General features: G+C 37.9%; 2 protein-coding genes across 4 annotated transcripts in view; one reads left to right on the top strand and one right to left on the bottom strand.

The window, feature by feature from the left end:
• Positions 1 to 21,413, bottom strand: part of Gycalpha99B (guanylate cyclase 1 soluble subunit alpha 2) — a 332,598-nt gene that overhangs the window by 229,374 nt on the left and 81,811 nt on the right. The window lies entirely within an intron of this gene.
• Positions 1 to 21,413, top strand: part of LOC110840163 (uncharacterized) — a 61,546-nt gene that overhangs the window by 24,870 nt on the left and 15,263 nt on the right. Inside the window, exon 2 of the mRNA XM_022085003.2 lies at positions 14,906 to 15,139. Within this exon, the coding sequence (XP_021940695.1) occupies positions 14,906 to 15,139 (234 nt within the window). The remainder of the gene's footprint in view (positions 1 to 14,905; positions 15,140 to 21,413) is intronic.

Genomic DNA, 21,413 nt, shown 5'->3' with positions numbered 1-21,413 from the left:
TGTTGTTTGTTATATTTTGAAGTTTCGTGTTCTGAACTGCAAAGTAGCGAGCATTAGCCGAATTAAATTTATTCTAAATTTATTCTAAATTTCTTCACAACTAAAATATTTTTTGTTGCCCTCATTCTCAAATATTTGAACTGTGCCAAATATGTGGGGAATATATTACTTGTGTTATTCTTATAATATTGTCCTACATTCTGTTTACAAATCATGAAAATGTTATTTGTCTGCTTGTTCTTGCAGCTGACATTGTGGGGAAAAAAACATTGAGGTGTAAATTTGTTTCGAAAATGAAATGCCGCTTGTAAACCTAATTGCCATTAGCGTGATTTATGGAAAAGATCAAACGAACAGATCTAATTTGCATGCTTTGATACATATGAAGTTATTTCAGACAATGCAAATAATTGAATGTTATTTAACCATTTTTGAAGTTCAAATGATTTCATGCTAGGTTGTTCTATCCCTGTCCACTGTAGTTTTCCTGAGACCCACCCGGGTCCCTAGTAGACAAAGCCACAACACAACAGTCGGACCTCTTTTCGTGTAACAGAAATTGTGCTTGTTGCTGTGTGACTGTGACCTTGCCTTTTTTCTCTGCATCACAGACCACGTTCCAACCTTCACCTTGAAAAACCTGACTCGGTTAACCTCACTCTTTATAAAGAAACGCGAAGCTGAAACAGAGAAAATTAGCGCACTTCTTTTTCCAATCGTCTTTAATTTCAGTTTGGATTATCCTCAAACCCTTTGCTTCTCTCGAATTTTCTATCATTGCCGTACTCCTGCAAACACTCAAAGTTGGAAGAATACAACTGTAAGTACGAATCGGGGAGCTCGCTTACTCAACCCACAACTATTCTTATTGAAATTCGGATGATAGTCGTTTCGAATCTCCTTCTAATCGAAACCAAATATATTTGGCTGAAACAGTTAATGATTTTCTCAGTACTTTCAAGCGAATTCCAGGACAGTATCTTCAAATAGTTCATGACAGCGTTTACAATAATAATTTTAACTTCCCCGAACGACGCTAAATGAGCGCTGCATTTGATACAGCAACATCAAATAATCTACGATCAATTAATAAAAGTGGGGGTAATAATCAGAAAACTGCGTCCAGGATTTCTCCAAGACTCTTCCAGAATTTCTCCAGCAATACTCCATGACAAAAAAAATCCGAATAACGTCTCCATGACTTCACCGACACTACTCCAGGACTTTACCAGGATTTCTCCAGGAATCTTCCTAGAATTATCCAGGATTTTCCAGCACTTCTCCAGGTCATCCCCACGACCACTCGATTAACACGATAGAAATTCTCCAGAAATTGTGGTAGCGGTGATGATATTCCTGTTTTTCGCCGAAGTCTGATTAATGTTCCGTAGATTAAATACAGAGTCAGAACAAACAATTCCTCTGCTGGATTCAGAGTCCGGAAGTAAACAGTTATTCCTAACATACGTTTGTTCGGCCACTGAGCCGATTCTTACAAGCACTTTGATTTAAAAGTATAATTTTAGCCGGTACTGCAGATCACTGAACCAATCCAGAGTGTTGTCCACTAGTTCATATTCTCGTAATACAATCACAGTAATTCGACGTAGCATGATGAGAATTATTGGTTTAAAATCTGACGGTGTGTAACGAAGCTTAGCAAACACGTCATAAATGTTACCGATTTGCCACGAACATAGTTTAAATTCATTTTTTATGTTGTGTAATGAATATTGGGTCCGCAGTGGCCGCGCGGTCTGAGGCGTGGGCCTTGTGCCGCTTGGTCGCTGGGACCGTGGGTTCGAATCCCTCTCAAGCCATGGATGTTTTTCTGTGTTGTGTTATCCTGTGTACAGGTAGAGGCCTTGCGATGGGCCGATCCCTCGTCCAAGGAGTCCTACCGAATGTCTATACATCAAGCCAACGAAAAGTTGGGACCCGCAGTGCTCAGGCACTTGAAGAACGAGTCGTTTCATGTATCCAAGTAAAGAATATGCTTCTCCCTTCTGTCATTACTGTATTGGCCATGTATAGTGTGTCACATCACGAAGGAACGATTATTTCATACTTTCAGAATAAGCAAATGTTCTTAGTGTCTACATCATATGTGCAAAATATACGGGATATTCAGTAGGAAATTATTGGGACTCGAACCCAGAATCTTTACTGCTTTTCAGTTAGGGAGATTACCATAGACTTGTAGGGACTATCTACACAGTTTTCCAAATTAACAGGATCGTTGGTCTGTCGTGTGGGTATTTCCGATTGTAGGACATTAAAAGGTGCGTGCTTTCGGTAGCCTTCGATGGTATAAAATCCATACCAAATTATGTCATGAGGACTAAAGTATTCAGTTCACCAGAAAAAACGGCAGTACAATTTAAAAATTCTTTGTGTATAAAGTAAGAAATAAGAGTGTATAGCCAAAAGAACATTTCATTTCAACTGAACACCAATAGTTAGTTCTTTCTGCCGTGTTTGGTGCTACTTATTTTAATCGTCATTTATTCGTTACACACTTTCGCTACACATAGCGGGATTTTCTACTGAAAACCTGTCCGTACATTAGCTATTCCTTTTAGCTACACACTCTGGTTAGAAAATTAAGATGAAAAGATAAAAAAAATTACAAGACATAATTAACAGAATAATGCAAAGGTATTGTGTTGTGTCGACTAAACAATGTGATTGCAGTGAACTATATCGTTGTGGAATTCTACACAATGCCACAGCCGAAATATTTTCTGTGACGAATCACCTATTCTCCGGCACTTTTTTCCGTATACGAAAATTTAGTCAGTCATTGTGTTGTGCGCAGTGACCATAATAACTTGTGGCTGGACATGAAATCAAATTTCGTGTTACAATGCAAAGCTGTTAAATAAAACTCGTGTAAACAACTTATCCTTTATAAGACGGTCGCCATTAGTCTTCAAAAAAATTACTTGTCAGAATAATGACTGCCTATCACGTTAAGAGGAATTTATGACCAACTACTGAAGCGAAATGTTTTCCTTCTTCAAATATACCACAGGCAACAGACAATATCCAGCATAATATTCACAGAGCCAATAAATGTTTCACACTTCTCATTCGTAGTTATTTTGACAATCACATTCCCTGAAAACAGAGCAGAGATTAACAACTACGGTATCACTTGATGATGATGATGATGATTCCCCAACATATAAGAACAGTCTACTTAAGTCCACATAGCAGATTTACCGTCCAATCGCCAATAGAAAAATGTCAAATGAAGCGCTTCTAATGCAGAACTCATTGTCGTGGCAATGTTTCGAAAGCAGAGACTCCAATTACATGAATTGTCAATTAACGAGTAATGAAAAGCTTCTGTCTCAAAACGCAAATTGACATTTGTTATGCAACAAGTAATTAACGTATTGAACAAGTCTGTATATATGAAAGCAATTAATTTCTGGCATATCAGTTAGCGAAGAAATTGGATGTCTAAGACTCCTTTCCCGGTAGGAGTAGGGTCTGTTTTCTTCACAACGTCCAGATTTGTTCTGGGTGCTTACCCAGTGTTTCCAATGTCATGTTAGATAAATGGTTATATAATCCAATGTACCGTGACTTGTGCACAAGCTTTCGTTATTGGATTTTACAGAATTGTGCTTCCAGATTTAATTTTTCTGAGGTTCTGTCTTCACAGACACACGTGTACGTTAACATTCCAGTAGAATTTTCGAGATATTTTAAAGGGCAGCTAACACTTCATTTCAAAGCGACATTTTAGTATAAATACAATATATGGCTGGTCGTATTCAAAAGAACGGTGAGTAAAATTATGTTACTAAATACGTGGCAAAACAAAACAATATTTATTGTGTTAGGATTGTAGAAAGACAGAGAAAGAAATAAGTCTGAATGACGGGGCTCAATTACAGCACTTTTATATTCCCATCAGACGATGTAATACACTCAAAGGTTGTGGCTGCAATATACCGAGACTGCATAACCTCTTGTAAATATAAACATGAGAAAAATGTTGGGTTACGCTAAAGTGAAAGTTTAGAAGTGTCTGTCAGCGTCTGTGCTGCAGAGATGAAATCTGCACTGCGCTAATCGCAGCTAAGTACTTTTTTCCCAGTCAATTTGTTCTTTGAAAGTACTCAGAAAACCCACAACGTGGGGCATCTGGTGTCGTAGCACAACGCCGTTCAGCCCATTTTTTTTAAAAAGACCTTATTTCATATTTTAAAGCGCTGAAGTTTGTAAGGACAATATTTTGAAGTGTCAGTCTGAAGCTATAACAAAGTTACCACTACAAATACAGGAGATAAAGCTGTCTCTGCTGCTTAATCAAGCACCACACTATGTAGATGAATGAAAGGGGGGCAGATCTAAAAGTTCTTGAAGGTTCGTGGTCAACTTCACGCTACGGAAACTTTTAGCCCTCAGAAATAGCATCTTGTCTAAACCGGACAAAAGAGTGGTGGGTCTCAGGGCCCTCTGAGGTACAGACCGTCTGTAGCACGAATGTTCTTTGCAAGATTACTGAACAAATGAGGCAGCAACATAAGTCGCTCGGCTTACTGTTGTGTTAGTGTTGCAAATGTAAGAGCTACAACACCAGGATAAATGTTTCACCTAGTGGCAGGTCACTGAACTGTGTTTGTGCACCATCTGGTCCAAGACCGTCTAATATTTAATTCGTATAAATTATTCCCTAAATTAGCGTCTCATAAAATTAGTCGCATAACTTTGCAATAAAACCGCAAGAGTAAGGTTCTAATGACGTTCCTAAAAGAAATAAAACAGTAATTTAGATAATTATTTGTCTCGGAGTTGCCTGCCTCGTTAGTTTCAGACTGTTTTTCCAGCCTCCAAGACCCGATTCATGTGACGTCACATTCCTTCTTTTTTTACCATTCGTACTCCTTTTTCGGTTTATCCTTCTACTTTCTGTTTTGACTTTTTATGAATAACATTACGGGAATCCATTAGTTTCAATACAAAGCAACGCCTGAAGTAGCCCCAGGGTAAGAGACAATGAGCCAGCAACTCTCTCTCTCTCTCTCCCCCCCCCCCCCCCCCATACAAGAGACTATTGAACCCAGCAAGATAGTACTCATGGAACTTGGTATTTTGAAAGACTGGTGGCAGTTTTAACATATATTTCTAGAAAAGTAGTGACGGTAATTAGAGAAAAAATTAATAAAATTAAATAAATGTAGCACATTTTCCAACAACTTTGAGCACAGCCGTTTAGACTAATACCTATAAAAGCAATAGATATTATTTCCTTGTACCTAGGAGCACAGTGATGTAACGAACTGGTGAAGTTGTTTAGCCTCAAAATATCTATGTTTTATTATTGTAAATCTAGGGGAAATGGAACACAAAGCCATCACTTAATTTACTCACTGGACTGAAGTCAACTCGATAAGATTAACTAAACTCTCCTCGATCAATTTCGTTATTCTGCCATTATATGGCATTCTGTCAATAGCTGAGTTTGTGATGCACAGTTTAACACAAAGGTTATCAACCCGCGGCCCGCCGATATGTTTTGTGCTTCCCTTATAAATTTTTGTGTACATTGTATCAGCCTATATGATGATAAATAGTTAGCTAATTTCAGAAAATATGTTTTGTTAATAAAGTCAGTATCTAGCAGAAACTTTCACTGTGATGAACTGTTCAGTTTAATAAGGGAAATCAGATCAAATACTAGGACACTTCTTGCTGATAAGCATTTGGAGATATGCATTCGAATCGCAACAAATTAACCTGATACTGAAATAAACGTTGTGCCGTAATTATGGAGCCACTAAGCACCTCCGAATCCCAGAGGACAGCCATCTTCACACTCGCCGCAATACTGCAATATTTAGAGGCTACAGACTTCTGACTCCTTCATTATGAAACGTAACCAAGGACAAGCACCAGGACGGCAAAGCCAATGACCGGTGGGGGCAGATTTTTGATTACCTTTCCTTACCAGATAGAAACAGGTAGTTCTGCATCATCATTAATCTAGTTATATATTTTTTTGCATCACTCCATGTCCCCACAATCATACACAACTTCTCTGACATAGCTACAAGCAACTATCTTAAGTCCACAAATATTTAACTTTAGGTTCGTGACGAAGCTCTCTAAAGTGCTAATGGTCGAATGAAATGGAAATACATCATGAGCTGTGACAAGGCAAGCAGCCTACTCTAAGACCACCATAACTTACTTCGAGGTGCTCTCCCGCCATTGGCATGGGGAGTCTCAGGAAGGTGGGGGCGTCCCTGAATTTACACCTGGTATTTCCGGAACACCATTGTACTAACCGGACCGATTTAAATCTTATAATTTAATTTTATTTAATATATGTCCTGCATTATAACGCTTCGTAATATATGTACGAGTATCAGCTGATCTTGTGAAAATACCCCCCCCCCCCCGGTCACAGGAACTTGCATTGTTCTTTACGTGGTCCTTACACGGTACCCGAAAGTGCATTAACATGTCAGTATCCGACTGTGGATCATTTTCTGATCCAGATTAATGAAATTCGTAACCCGACAATATATTTCTGTATTAAGAATTAAAATTAACCCTCCATGCCTCAAATCAACCACGTAGCCACTTGTACATTTTTTCCAGCCAGAGTTTTACCCACATTTCTCTCTTGCATGTATGTTAACTCCCTTTCAACCACATTCTTGATTAAATCACACTGGCAATAATTCGGTAAACGTACAAATCGTGTTGTCATGTACTACGATGGGAAGATTCCCCGTCCGAGAAGACAAATTGACGTTGGAATTTATTTCCTAATACAACTGATATTAGTCGAATTATTATCGAAGCGCTGTTTAAAAACCGGTCAGTATTTTTGGAATGATTAGGTTTTCTTCGTGCGTCGTGTGAGTGTGTGTGTGATCGCTCTCAGTTGAAGTACAGACATGATGGAAGAGAGACGGGCGGACGGAAAAATCTAATATCAGAGGATTATGAGAGGAGTTTTTTTTGTCTCAGGCCTTTTAAACACTGTTCGAAAGACTGTCTGTAATCGAACAACTCTTTAGAAAGTGATTAGGTAATAAACTCCTATAATGCTAGAAAACAAAATAAGCTGCTCTTCATGCAACAAAGAAGAGTTCTTAAGAACAGCAATTCTGCTTCATTATGAACAATGTTTCTTGTTTCGTACGACTCAACTTCCCAACAAAATCTGCAGGACTACACGTGCAAGTGTTTGTTAAATTTAAGTTTCTGGTAGTTCAGTTTTCCCTATTTCCTTGTTAATTTAACTCAATTACGTTCAGTTATTCTCTGTAGCTGCTTTTTATACTTAAATTGATGATCGTGTAATTTTCTGCGTTCCCCAGACACATCAGATTTTATCTCAGTATTTCCCCGAGCTCATGACATACACATGTTTTAATTCTTAATCACATTTTCTCTGTCCTCTGATAACATTAGCTCCCTTCGATCCAAATATTCTTCTGTACAACACGCATTTGAATTTAACTCGAGCTTATTATCAAAGCAGGACTATGATTCAACTGCATCTAAGGAGAGCAAATCGGTTTTCTCTTTGTCACTTACAGCGCCCAACGTCGCTCCATTTCGCTTAGAGATCTGTCACTTCCACACTCGACTACTGTCATTTCATTCACTTGTGATTTCCGATACATGTCAGGGAGTTGTATAACGTAGACTACACGGTACTAGAATTAGCTGTCAAGTAAAACAATTTTCAATCCACCTACCCAATCCGAATATTAGACGCGTGAACGTTGATTCTGAATCGTTAAACTGTGACGAAGTACAGAATTCAGATTTCATATGCTCTGGGAAATCTTTATTAGGTAGGACTTAAGGTACTAGACTTGCATTCGGGAGTCGCTCAAGATTAAGATTGCTTTTTACATGGGTCTCGACCAACTTATCAACTTGCTATGTTAGGAGATGTACGAAGTGCGATCGGAAAGTTTCTAGACTGTGTCAATAGAGGGCGAACCGGATGTAGTACGACCTTCTGCCGCTAGGGGGTGCGGTCTACATTCATAGTGAATCAGTGTGCCAGCCGGCATCATCGAATAAGCATTTGTTTCTTAGTTACGGGCGTTTTGGTAGTGCATTACACCGACCCTCCTGCGATTTTGGAATGGCGGATTTTCATGAACAAATCAAATTTTGCCAAAGACTCGCCAAAACGGCTACGGAAACCTATGAAATGCTAAAGCAAGCATTTGGGGAGTCCGCAATGGGTTCTGCACAAACTTTTGTGTGGCATTCACGTTTTAAAAATGGCCGAACCTCTGTCGATGATGACGAGCGTTCTGGACGACCATCTTCGAGCACAACGCCCGAAAATGTTACGAAGATTCGGCAGGCCATTCACGAAGATCGACGTCGTACCATCAACGACTTGTGCGACATTGTTGGGATAGGCTATGGGACCTGTCGGCTGATTCTAAAGGAAGAACTCCACATGCGACGCATCCTGTCTGAGGACCAGAAGCAGAATCGACTTCTCGTTTGTCAGGAGCTCAAAGATCTTGCAAGAACCGACCCCAACTTCCTTTCTAAGCTCCGTGTGACTTCTTCCTCTTCCCAAAGATGAAAATTCAGCTAAAGGGAAGGAGATTTGAGACGATAGAAGAGATTCAGGCAGAATCGCAGATGATGCTTGACAGGCTGACAAAGAAAGATTTCCAGGGATGCTTCCAGGCTTGGCAGCGGGGCTGGGATCGTTGTGTTCACTCCCAGGGGAACTACTTCGAGGGTGATGGATGAATTTAATACCTGAGATAAGTGTACGGGTTTTTATAGGCGCAGTCTTGAAACTTTCCGATCGCACCTCGTACGTAATGCATTACAAATTAATCTCATGCAGCTTGAGTTGGCACAGATATCAAGAAACCCATCAGGACAGGTATTGTGATTGAACCGCATTCCTCTGCTTTTCAGACGAAAAGTAAATACGCAAGATAAAATTGTCCTTGTGTGTAAGCACAGCCTGGATGTAACGCTCCACACGACCTAGGCACTATACAAAGAATAATAGTCAGTTTCACAATTCGTTCACTTTAATCGCGAAGAAAGAGCTCATGGGATCCATCAGATAGGTTGCGTCAGCCCCGGGTCGCTATTACCGGACGTGGAAGGCAGAAATATACTTACCCTGCAAATAATTAAAGAATATATTTCATTTCTGGGTCTTTTGTCCTTCAAGATGCACAAATCATTGACCCCACATTCCTTCAGTAAGCAGTCTTAACTCCGTGTTGGTGACAAATGGTGACTGTTTCTCCGAAACTCTAGCATCTACCTACGGGTCCAGTTGGCGCCACCACCATGCATATCTGACCTCTTCATGTCATAGTTCCATTGCCCATTCACGTTGTAACCGGTGTCAGAAACAAACTACTTAATAAATAGGCTTCATTCGCGGTCTTTTATTGATCTACAAAGAACACGCTTCAACTTTTTTTTTGTATGTGATAAAAGGCTACAGGATCACACACCCATTCAATACGGTTTGTGTGAGTGAATTCTACATAGTATTTAGATCTGGATAAGGACAGCCTCTACTGACAAATTCTTATTTTATCTAACAACGTATTTCAGTCTGCAGCATCGAATGATAGATGTTTGAATACTAAATCTGAAAGAATGTAGAAGGAAGTGTTGTTGGCGTGTCTTTAAGGCTATATCACAATAATATTAAGCTTTGTCTATTGTCTGGGGTACGCCTATATACTACGTTTGGAAGTTGATTAAATCGTTGTCACAAAGATTATAGAATCACTGTTTTCAAGGTGCCCGTGAATTTCCTCGAGTAACTCACTATAACCGTACAAAATCTGTCGAAACAGACGGACTTGGGGCTGATATTCGAAGTCGGGATGTCCTGAGTATGAACCAGGACCATCTGCTAAACAAAGCAACTGGTGAACGACCACAAATTATAAACACCAAATAAAATGTCTGTTACTGGATATAACCAGGGTAATTCACCTTCCATTCCAACACATTTATCAAAAATCCGTCTCAATGTTATTTCCAGTCACTTTGGTTTACATGTGGCAAAGTATTTCCCCATCAAAACGTACGTCACTTAGCTACTTAGCTGTATAACTACTAGCAATTTTAAGTATAAGTCATTTACCTACATATTCAGTCATTAATTATTCAGTTATACAATGAGCTAGTTGGTTGTTTTATTGTTTCCTTGGAATGCTTTTAAGTCGACATTTGAAGGAAAGAAAGGCAGTGTGTGGATAGTTACTTTCAAAGCGGAGTTAGCGTACCACAAGGACGTGAAGGTATGGCTGATGCAATATCAACAATACCGTGAGGAGAGGTGTTGGTATGTAAAATGTTTCTATGCCAACACAGGGCTACTCAAGCTATAAGCGTCGGGTCACGTGTTCAAATTTTTAACACTCAACATACGGTTAGACTGTGAGCTGTGGACAGTGTTGACCATGTCCTTTGGGGTCATTTCTAAGTGCGAAAGATGTACACAGTATCAATTTACTTCTCTTGAGAAAGCAGCATCTATTTATAGGGATTAAGCGTTAAAATGTGATTACAGACTAAGCTAACCCATAACGACAGTGGAAAAGTGCTCTAGAAAGATTACACATTCTTTATATTTAAAAACATTTTATCGTCATTGTTCTTCATGTCCAATTATTTATGATACAAAACCATTATTTAAATTACCAACAGACAGTAGAGGTGTTCTGTGTAGTTATGAGTTCAATTTCAATTAAATATACACCACATCAAAAATGTTACAACTACATGTTACAGAGATTAATAAAATACATATAGACAGTTTGCCGTTTTAATTGTCGTTTATAAGATGCTGCTATATTTAAAGTCTGTGTGATGTCTTAGGTGTTTAATTACAAATGTATTACGTGATATACAGTGAGGACATTTGGTCGCTGTGCCGCTAGAATTAGTGAACACGGCAATCGACCCATGATGAAAAAGCAGTGTCGCGTGCTGCCAGCACAGTCGCCAGAAATTCACTGTAGAAAATTGTTTAAATTTATTCCATTTGAGTAGTCTTCTTTGTTTTCCCAAAACTAGCCTTGTACATGTATGCGCATCTAAGGGCCTATTTATATTTTATTGGTATCATTATATTAACTCTTTTTCCTTGTATTTGCATTTGAACGTTTCAGCTACACATAATCTTCAATATATATTCATAGATCCGTTAGTGAATATAGGGACCTATATTTGATTTTTTTACAGACTGCGTGGTAGCAATGAACATGTAAATATGATTTTATTATTTTCTACCTTTTTAGTATCAACACATTTAACCCTTTTACGCAGAGCATTTGCATTTGACTGTTTTATATGCGTGTAATCTTCAATATATATTAAGATTTGTCACTGAATGTAGAAACCTGCCTGTAACCTTTCACCCACACTTGATTATTTCATAAGCTGCTAAGTGATAACTATTAAAAGCCTATAACTTTATTCATACATGTATCTGACCCTATCTACATCGTCCAACTTAAGGTAAGACTTGCACACTTCATACTTCGTTTAAACTTATATACTGTAAGTACAAACAAGTGGGAAAATCCAACGCGGTTAGCCAAACTCAAATATTCAACTTACTGTCAAGTACATGGAATAGGAAGTTATATCAATAGTTAACGCAAGCGAAGTGGTATCGTTGTCAAGTGATGGAGCAACAGAACCTGAATGTAAATATCTGACGTCTTAAATTTACTCTGTTCAAGAGGCTTAACTGACTGAATAACGCATGGAATATCAAATTTAAACAACTATAAAACTTTTGTAGTAAATCATGTCCATATATTAATACTGTGGCCGTATAGGACATGTCGCCAAAGCTGTAAGTCTGTCTTCAAATCGCAGTCAAAAGAGTCCATGTAATAAGTGACTTTCTGCTAATAATTTATAAATTACAGAGTAAATTTATGGGGCACAAAATTAATATGTGATTTTACAGGCTAAATTATCGGAATACATGAAGCCATTCCACCCTCATCCTTCCCATCTCTTACGTAAAAAGAAAAAGTTTGCAATATATAAAAAAATAATTCTGCGTACATTAGTTTTGTACGGGTGTAAAACGTGGTCTCTTATATTAAGGGAAGAACACAACCTAAGAATGTTTGAGAACAGGATGTTGAAAAGAATACCTGAACGTAAGAGAGAATAAGTTGAATATGCGTGAAACGAAAATTGTGACAATGCAGTAAGCAGTTAACTTCAGATTTAAAACAATTTTGATTACTTTATTCACCTATGAACACTAACCCTTCCCACCTACCCCATTCGTGAAAGTTTCAGGGACATGCAAGTTTGAGCATTAAGAAAGAACACTTCACATTATGAAAATTAATAATTTAAATGACATAAAGTGGCTGTCTTCGAGATATAGCACTGTCTAATCTGATAGATAATGACCGAAATTTCAGAGGAGCTTAACGCCTCCATCATCATGGTGATAAATCACTACTCGAATGATGAATCACCCTGATAATGGAGGCAGTACGTTCACACACATACAAGAGAAGAAAAGACGAAAAATTAAGGCTCCTTTTATAGTTACGAATTTAAATTTTTATACACAATGCACAATTGAGAGAGCCGCTACGTAGGCCATTTCGAGACTATTTATGAAGCAAATGGTATAATTTTAACTAATGTTGAAGTCACATGTGGTACAATAAATGAGTTTCATTGTTGTCTTGACAACTGGGTAACCTTGCAACATGTAGCCCTTGCCGATATGAATCCAAATTATGTGGAGTGTTTAAATCGGATGGAAACAGCTGTAGAGGTTACAGACTAGGGCGTTGTCAATTTGCAGGCTGGGCGTAGTCAGACAACGAGCTTGTATGATGACAAAGCATAAAGTAGTGCTCCTGTGAGGTCAGAGGGAAGTAAAACCATGGGTAATTTGAAAGCAGGCATCTGAAGTTCTGGCAAAGTCAGACATCATCAGTGATCCGGATTATATACAATACATAATGTCCATGAAGTTACTGTCCTTTAACCAGAAGAATAAACACTCCACAAGCATTGGAAAACGTGTTCCGCAATACAGCTGAAAGACTTTGCTGTCCAGATACACAGACAGTGCCCATGTAACTTCCTGACCAGTTGAACGACTATTAGGTTTTCAAGAAGCGTAAAGTATAACGGACTATACGATTCCAACAGCCTCCAAACTGCTACGAATGAGTCCGTAAGCATGTCACAGTATACGTCACTGGAAACCCTGCAACAGTTTTTGAGGGCGAAAGATAGAAATTCCTAGTATAATATACGAAGAAACATAAGCCATCAAAACGCATATAACTTTATTTATACATATCGATAATACTTTAGCAGAGATTTAAAACATTTTTTTTATTAACTACGGTACCACATTCTGAAAACTTTGTGTACTGCTTAGAAGTCGTATTTAATATAGTTCCTTACAGAGAACAGTAAAATTTAATATTAAGATTTATCAGACGTTGTGACAGTGTCTGATAGTCATATCCTTATTGGAAGCCAAGAAGATTGACTACATAATCTTACATTACTCACATAAATATATTCATTATGAAGGAAGGCAAGCACCGATTTTGAAAGAGTTTCTGAAGTAACTTGAAAGTCTCTTCGACGATTATTTTAAATGCGCTCAAGCTTAAATCACTGCTACAAAGGAGTAAAAATAAACGACGAAAATACTGAAAAATAAAAAAATTAAACATTTTGTATTCAACGAGAGTCTCGAAGTTTCTCGGTCTCTTTCGATTACCACAGGCCTATTACCTATTGCCACACCTTCCTGGAGTGTAAGCAGGTTCTTTTCCGCTTATTATTAAGTCGTTTCATTATGTAAGACTTTCTTTTAACCACAATATTACAGCCACAAGTTTGTAGGTAACATACAAAAGATTATTACTTTCTGAAACCGTAGGATGAAAAGTTTCACAAAGCCAATCAGAAATCTTTTGTATTATACGTTTACTTTAAACTAGCAGCTTGTTATGACGTATTATATTACAATATTTTCGGGCGGATTTATAAATTTATGATGTTCATTGCAATTTTTTTATTCATCTTTTGTTGACACACCTAAAGAATGCGAAAGCTTGTAGAAGCCAAGAGTCGCTTTTCGTGTATTTTTTACTACATTAAGTTACATGGCAGTCCCACAATGTCTTCATAAAATACTGAAGAGATTTCCAGCTGGTCAAAAATTCGCCTTTCTTTCGTGAACCCCATCTCCAGATAGTTGAATAAATTCCACACATACTGCTCTAAAATTCATTTTAATATTAGAGTTCCAAGTCAGCTTATGTCTTGAAAGAGGACTCTTCTCCGTGGAGTGAGTTTATTTAGAACTTTTTTCCCGAATAACAGAAGCTGTCTAAAGCAATTTAAATATGAAGTGCTTCCAATTATTTCTGCAGTAGGAACTTAGGTCTTACCGACTTGAAACATGTACTGTTCAAACGCAAATTTTATACATAACTAAAAAAAATATTTTCAGTGCAGACATATTAATTTATTCAACTAACTAGGTTTTATCAGCTAGCTAATACATTACAGGCAAGATGTTTTGTGTTATAAGCAATCAAACAAAATCTATGTAAGACTTGAGGTTCTCACAGCGGTGAGTATGAAGATTTCCGTCTTCTGGGTTGTTGCGCTGTGTAGTCTGGTCGATGTTTGCCAACGTTTCAGAGGTCATACTGCCTCCATCATCAGGGCCCTGGTGACAGAGGCAGTATGACCTCTGAAACGTTGGTTAGCATCGACCAGACTACACAGCGCAACAACCCAGAAGACGGAAATCTTCAAACAAAATCTAACATCACATGTGCGTGTTGTTACGGAAACAAATTTATCCAACAATTTTACCCCTATTTTTCAGAACTACAAGAAGGAGGAGGCCGGTAAAGTAGTAGTCTACACGACTACAATGGGGGTTGTGCGAGAAACATTCCAGGACTGCGTGCTTGTCAAGAAGATTCTCCGTAACTTGATGGTGAAGTATGAGGAACGTGACGTCTTCATGAGCAGAGAAACACAGACAGAGATTCGTGAACGCATGGGCAGTGACGCCATTATTGTGCCCCAGATCTTTCTAGAGGGTCAGCACATTGGGGTAAGTTTAAGTAACATACAACACGTTACACAAATGTTAGATCAAGCCCACAGTACCCTGTGTCGTGCACACATTGGGACACTTCTGATATTAATTGGCATGTCTATTCGTCGATGTGGTCCAGCGGTGGATCTTTTGGGGTTTCGACAAATCCGGGGAATTTCTTGACTGGCTGAGACACTAATTAACTCATGAACGAAGACTTATTCCATAGATTCAGTCAAATAATCATCACCAAAAAGTATGGAGCTTGAAAGATCTTTCAGTATGACACAATGTGAAGACTTCATTACAGTGAACTTTTCTTGTGCGAAAATTATGCTTATCACCTGAAACCTCTGATTATGAAACCAATGTGCTCAGCCTGTAACTTGTAGACTGGGGAGCAGTATGAAACACAGAAGGAAGTTAATAATGTGATCTCTGAAATGCTGTTATGCGCCTTTAATTATCTGCACGGTGCTTTTCTTTATCCGCTAAAGAAACTAGAAAGTTTCGCAACGTGAGAATGAGTCAGGTTCTAATTGTGTGCTTCTGTGAAAGAGCTGTAGGGATATGTCATTACACGTTATATCATAATTGCAATATGCACATTACGAACACTAATTACTGTGTAGGATTGCAGCACAAATTATTTGTTGTCTTTGCTTTGGTTGCATTATCAAAACTCACAGATTAAATTATGGTTGAAAACTGATGTACAGACTTTGTATGAAAAGTTACCACCTGGTAAATTCATAACCTGTGTCCCCAGTGGACTGTAATAGTACTGGCTTATTTTTAATAACTACAGTACCCATTCTCCAGGGGATCTATATTTCAATTAACTGTATTGGAATTGTTTGCCTCTTACATAATACATAGGCCCCTTATAAATCAATTTTAATGCTTATAACTACGTGTGTAATGAAATTAATTTTATACAACAGGCTTCAATAAAGTTAATAAAGACTTTACTTCCTTAACTGACTTATACAATTTCGGTTATTACAAGAAACAATTGAGTTATCTTCCTCTGTTAAATTGAAGTTTTAAGAAACAAGTTAGGAAGTGTTCCAATCTCTTCTTTGACCTCTGATCTTTATAAATGACCAGGGAATTCCCCGAGTGGGGATTCCCATTCAGATACTTAAGCTTGCAAAAACGTCTGCAATTATTTTCTGTGCGATATTAATCAAAACTGTAAAATTCGTGAAAACACACGTTTTCTGTTATTTATCACAGAGGCGCTGCATACTGGCAGGTCTTCTAAATACTAAATAGCCCTACATCGTTTTATGAAAAAAACCTCAAAAATTACATTACGCATAAAGACAGTTTATAAAATCTGCTCAATCATGAAATTCCCCGTCGTCTATGAAACCGAAAGGTTGATCACCGTGTTTGCAACATCCCTCCATCGGTCCGTATTTTGAACCAGATTAATGCAGTCCACACTTTCCAATCAGATTTACCTACCTCTAATCCATTTTCGTATTACGTAAATGAAACGCGGAAAATAAATGATGTACATGTTGACATATGGACGTATATTCCACTGCTACCGAAGGAATCGATATGGGCCTTTTAACGCTTGTCTCTCTTTTCAATACCAAAGCCAGATTGTCGATACCAAAACTTGCCAAAGCGTTTCCCCAGAAATGTGTTTGCACAACTGTACCCACCTGCTGTGAGGTGTACGAAATGTAAACGCATATTTCACTAAATAAACAAGTTGGTACGTTCGAACCGTACAGGATGAGTTCAGTTCAATCTTTCTGATCAATATTGAAGTTCATTGTCCTTCTGAAGGATCACACAAAGTACAGGCCCATCTGTGTTCACTTTTAAAAGCGAGTAATTAAATTAAGGATAATTTAATTCCTGTGAAAGCTTCGGTGTCGTTTATTTCAGTGTTTGTATTACAATTTCTTACCTAAATTGCTGTAGATTAAAATACACAGAGTGAAACTATTTTCGCACACGACTACTCTATAGTGTGATTCCTTGTTAAACAGTAAGTCGCAAATCTTATACAACATACGTCGAAATACATTTATTCATAATGTAATTTTCGTTAGCCTCCTTTTAATGTACGTGTGGAATATACTGTGGGCAAAGAAACGAATTAAGCAAATAACAGGCTGAATGGATACGTTTTCTTCTCGCTATACAGAATGTAATAATCAAAAAGAGTAGCTGTAACGTTACATACCAGCTTAATTGCTAATACCGTAATGGAGTTGACCTTGAGTACAAGAACTATAATTTTCAGTTAAAGGAAATGTTAATTCCATTATAATATACAATTACATTAATTTTATAACTTTTCTTCATATAAGAGCAGATATTACTAGACCAACTCATGATCCTACTGATAACTTTCATTACTTTCCTTGGCCCACTAGATTCGCGCTCTTTGAATAGCCTATTCAGGGGCTGTTTCTCAATCTCATGTCGTTATCGATAACGTAAGTAAATTTCGTACAATTTATGGCGGTGTACAAATGGGACACGCCACTGTACTGCTACATTAACTAAACTGCATTAGCAAAGGAAAGAACAGCGAAATAGGCCTATAGTACGTCTAATACACTGACGTGAACGATTCTGTATCAGTGGAACCAAAATTTTAAATACATTTCGGATGGTTTGTTGTTTTATTTCTGTGGACGGACTGAGCTGTTAACACTTTGACAACATAGATAAAAGAGCAACTTCATTCTAATTAGACGACATTCGAATCGGTAACCCCCACACTGATGAAGTCACATAATGTCATTACATACAGGTACATATAATTTGTATCTTAAGTACGTCATGTTTGTGTTGAATCAAATACATATATTTATTTTACAGTCTATACACAAACTTATTTATCACAGTTACAGTTTATCGTCTCCTGCTATCAGACGTAGGATACGTCACAAATACAACTTGATAATGAACGTCTGATATACAGACACCAGATCATTATGAAGACGGAAAATTCTACAAACATACTAAAAGATCAATAAATGCAATGCATCAAAATATATAATAGTTTTTAAAATAATATAGATTGATAAACCTGAAGATGATGTCATAAAACATCGAAACATGTCGTCCAAAAACAAAAATAAAAGCGCTGAATAATGTAATGTCGTACTACGATAAAGGAGCGCCATAAATATAACATAATATACTTTATACTGTAAATGTTATAATATTTTAACAACATTATTTTAAATAAGTTTGTGTATAGACTGTAAAATAAAATTTATGTATAGGTACATATAAGTTATTTTACTTGGAAGTTTTTGTATTAAGATTTTTTTGCTGTTAAAAAGAATGACGAGAGTGAATCAGTAGTTTATCGTGCAGGTCTAAATTTCACCATTAATTAGTTTCGTGTCTCATAAATGTAGCCAATTATATTTGTTTTTACGATGTTCTTCCCGCAAAGTAAAGAGCCCTTCACAACCCTGTAAAACAGCGTCCTAACAAAAAACCGAAGCAGGAGGATTCCAAATAAGTGATGCTGGTAGCCATACTCTGACGATGCGCAGCTGTGACCAATGGGATGAAACATCATTGTATGAACGGTGGCACAGTATGGTCAGTCCGTGTAGATTTTCCGTGCCATCATACTGAGCTTGTCCATGTCTAATTGTGTCTACGTGACGTTCAAACGAAAATAAAAAAATTTGCCTTTATATTCTTTATTCTCCCACACTTTAGGTGACGTGATTTCATATTATCTATGAGTTATTTGGAGGGATATTATTTCTATGTTGCACCCCATCACTAAACAACGTGATAGGAAAAACTAAAAATTGGCCATTCACTTCGTGCATTGCAAATCCTCAAAGAACATGAACACCTTCTGCACAGTTAGCGACAAAATGGGCAGTTCTGTAAGCTTAGGTCACGTTATGTTTCTTGTTTATGGCTAACAACAGGTGAAGTAATAAAGTTCGAGTACAGTAATGCGGTTTCACTTAAGTATTTCAGTGCTATTACTACAGTTGAAGGGTGGCTTTCTGTGACAAACGGTGTTCACAATAACACATCTCATACTGCCCTAAACAGTCGGCTCACTGTTAACCATGATTTCCACATGTCGCAACCAACACTTACGCGTGTTTATACGCCCTTCACTGACATCATAAACACAAAAATTCAACTGAATTCCATCCCAAGGGTTTGTAATACTTGTTCAGACATCTGTATGAGAACTGAAGCTGCGAAGATTCGAAGTTGGTCTTCTGGGTAGTAATGCCGTGCGGGCTTGTACGCAGACATCAACTTTACGGAAGGACATACTGTCATCTTCGGAGCTGTTGTTTCTTGCTGGTATACAGAGCTTGTAACCGAATCTCTGCGTGACTTATTTCTTTACATTCCAATTCAAATCTTCTTCCTAACATTCTCCATGCTACTTAAACTCACAATTGTTTAGCACTGCCGTTTTAAAAGAAAATCTAGGTTGGTTTCTATCGTAAGAGTAAACGACAGCATTCCACAATTTAAAACAAACATATAAAAATTTCTCTTAAAATCAAGTAAAGAATTAAGATATAAAATTAAATTTGGGGCGCCCCACCACAGTATGTGCTCATAACTTGTCTGGAATTTTCTCCCTCACATTAAAATACAGGGCTGAAGGCAAACGTACATTTAACTTGATGCCACTGAAAAATAATTTACATAACCCAACGAGTGAGGTTCGTAATGGTTATCAATTGTGGTCTTCTGTTTTGTAACGACCTGCGGTCTTGTAAATGAATACCAACGTTTCGGAGCAACGCATCGCCTCCATATTTAATGATGGTAACCACATACAAGACCACACGGCGTCACAACCCCGAAGACCACAATCGATATCTTCGTGGTCGTGAGAACCTCAAACCCGAGATTCATAGTCGAGATTCTGCTGTTGCCGCTCTGTTCAGTGGAACGGTGCAAAACATACGGGAGAGAAATTGGTAATTACATCAGAAACAAGAAAGAAATTTGCTCATCGAAGAGTAATGACTGAGAAGATTATTAATTACTGGATACTACGATCATTGATAACGAGTTCTTGAACAAAGTGTCATTAATCTGAAGAGAAAAACCCTTTGTCAATGGGTGTCTTTCATCGCACAATACACATCTATTTTCGGACTATCTTGAATATTACGTAGAGAAGTGATTTCTATTCATTTAATCTCTTCGAGGTCTCAATTTCGAGTTCATCAGAAATAGCAAATCACTTATCAGGTTAGAGTGATCAAGGTACAATGAAGCGGACGGGACTCAGCAGAAGGATCTCGGATCTAATGATGGGCTCCTGTCATCACGGTAATCAACATTAGCGTTCCATCATAAAGGGCGGGAAATTTCTTTACCAGTCGAGTATCATCAGCGTCCCTAAAATGACTTTTTTACAGGGAGTCATAAATGAATGATGCTAGGTTACTTTCGCAGAAAGAAATTTTTTGTTAAAATATTTTCTGAAATTTTGCGCCGTATAGTCTTGCAGAAATCGACCTTATGGCCTCCATCATCAGGGCGATTTCTAAAAGATTACACGGCGCAACGCTGGTCTTCAGCAAAGCATGAAGAAACAAAGGAAGATGTGACGAAAACGTTCTACTGCAGAATTTTCACAGGAATTCTGGTATGATTCAGAATATTCTAACCCAGCCCATAAGTTTTGAGTCTGAAAATTGAAAGTGCTTCCATTTTCTGTAACACAGGGCGTTGTGTCCATCATGGTACCCAATGAGACAGAACACAGAATACGTCCTACCAAGATGTTGTTCGCAGTAACAGACTACAGAACCATGACAACCGCGTTCCACTCGGCACAAAGTGGTCGTTCATGTCTGTCCCACTGACCAACTCCACTAAAAACTGTCTCTGCGTTGCCACATTAGCAGTATTACTTTGTTTCAGCACGAAAGAAAATTAAGGGCAATTTCATTCGGACTTTTGATCAAATAATAGCAAAATATTTCTACGTATCTTGCTTTCCTGACCTCCCTCTTCTACTCAATGTATTTAGTACAAGAACCCAAAAGTTTTCTTGTTCCATCACAGACTATTTTCGGTTGAATCGCAACTCGTTTTGCACAGATTTTACGTAGTGCTCATTTCAATGCAATTTCATAATTCATTTGTCTCGAATACTCTGCTGATTTGCCTTAACCTCACGAAACGTTATAATGAATATGACCCCACAACGAGCTTCAAAGTAATACTCGACCACTCTCCATTTAATTGTTCAACCTAATTTGTCCTCTTTCAAACAGTTACCGCCATTCTGAAA

The sequence above is a fragment of the Zootermopsis nevadensis genome, unplaced genomic scaffold (genome assembly GCF_977971745.1).
Source record: "Zootermopsis nevadensis isolate Lab colony 2312 unplaced genomic scaffold, Znev_1.0 Znev_ptg000022l, whole genome shotgun sequence".
NCBI classification, from domain to species: Eukaryota; Metazoa; Arthropoda; class Insecta; order Blattodea; family Termopsidae; genus Zootermopsis; species Zootermopsis nevadensis.
This window is presented reverse-complemented; position numbering and strand designations above follow the sequence as displayed.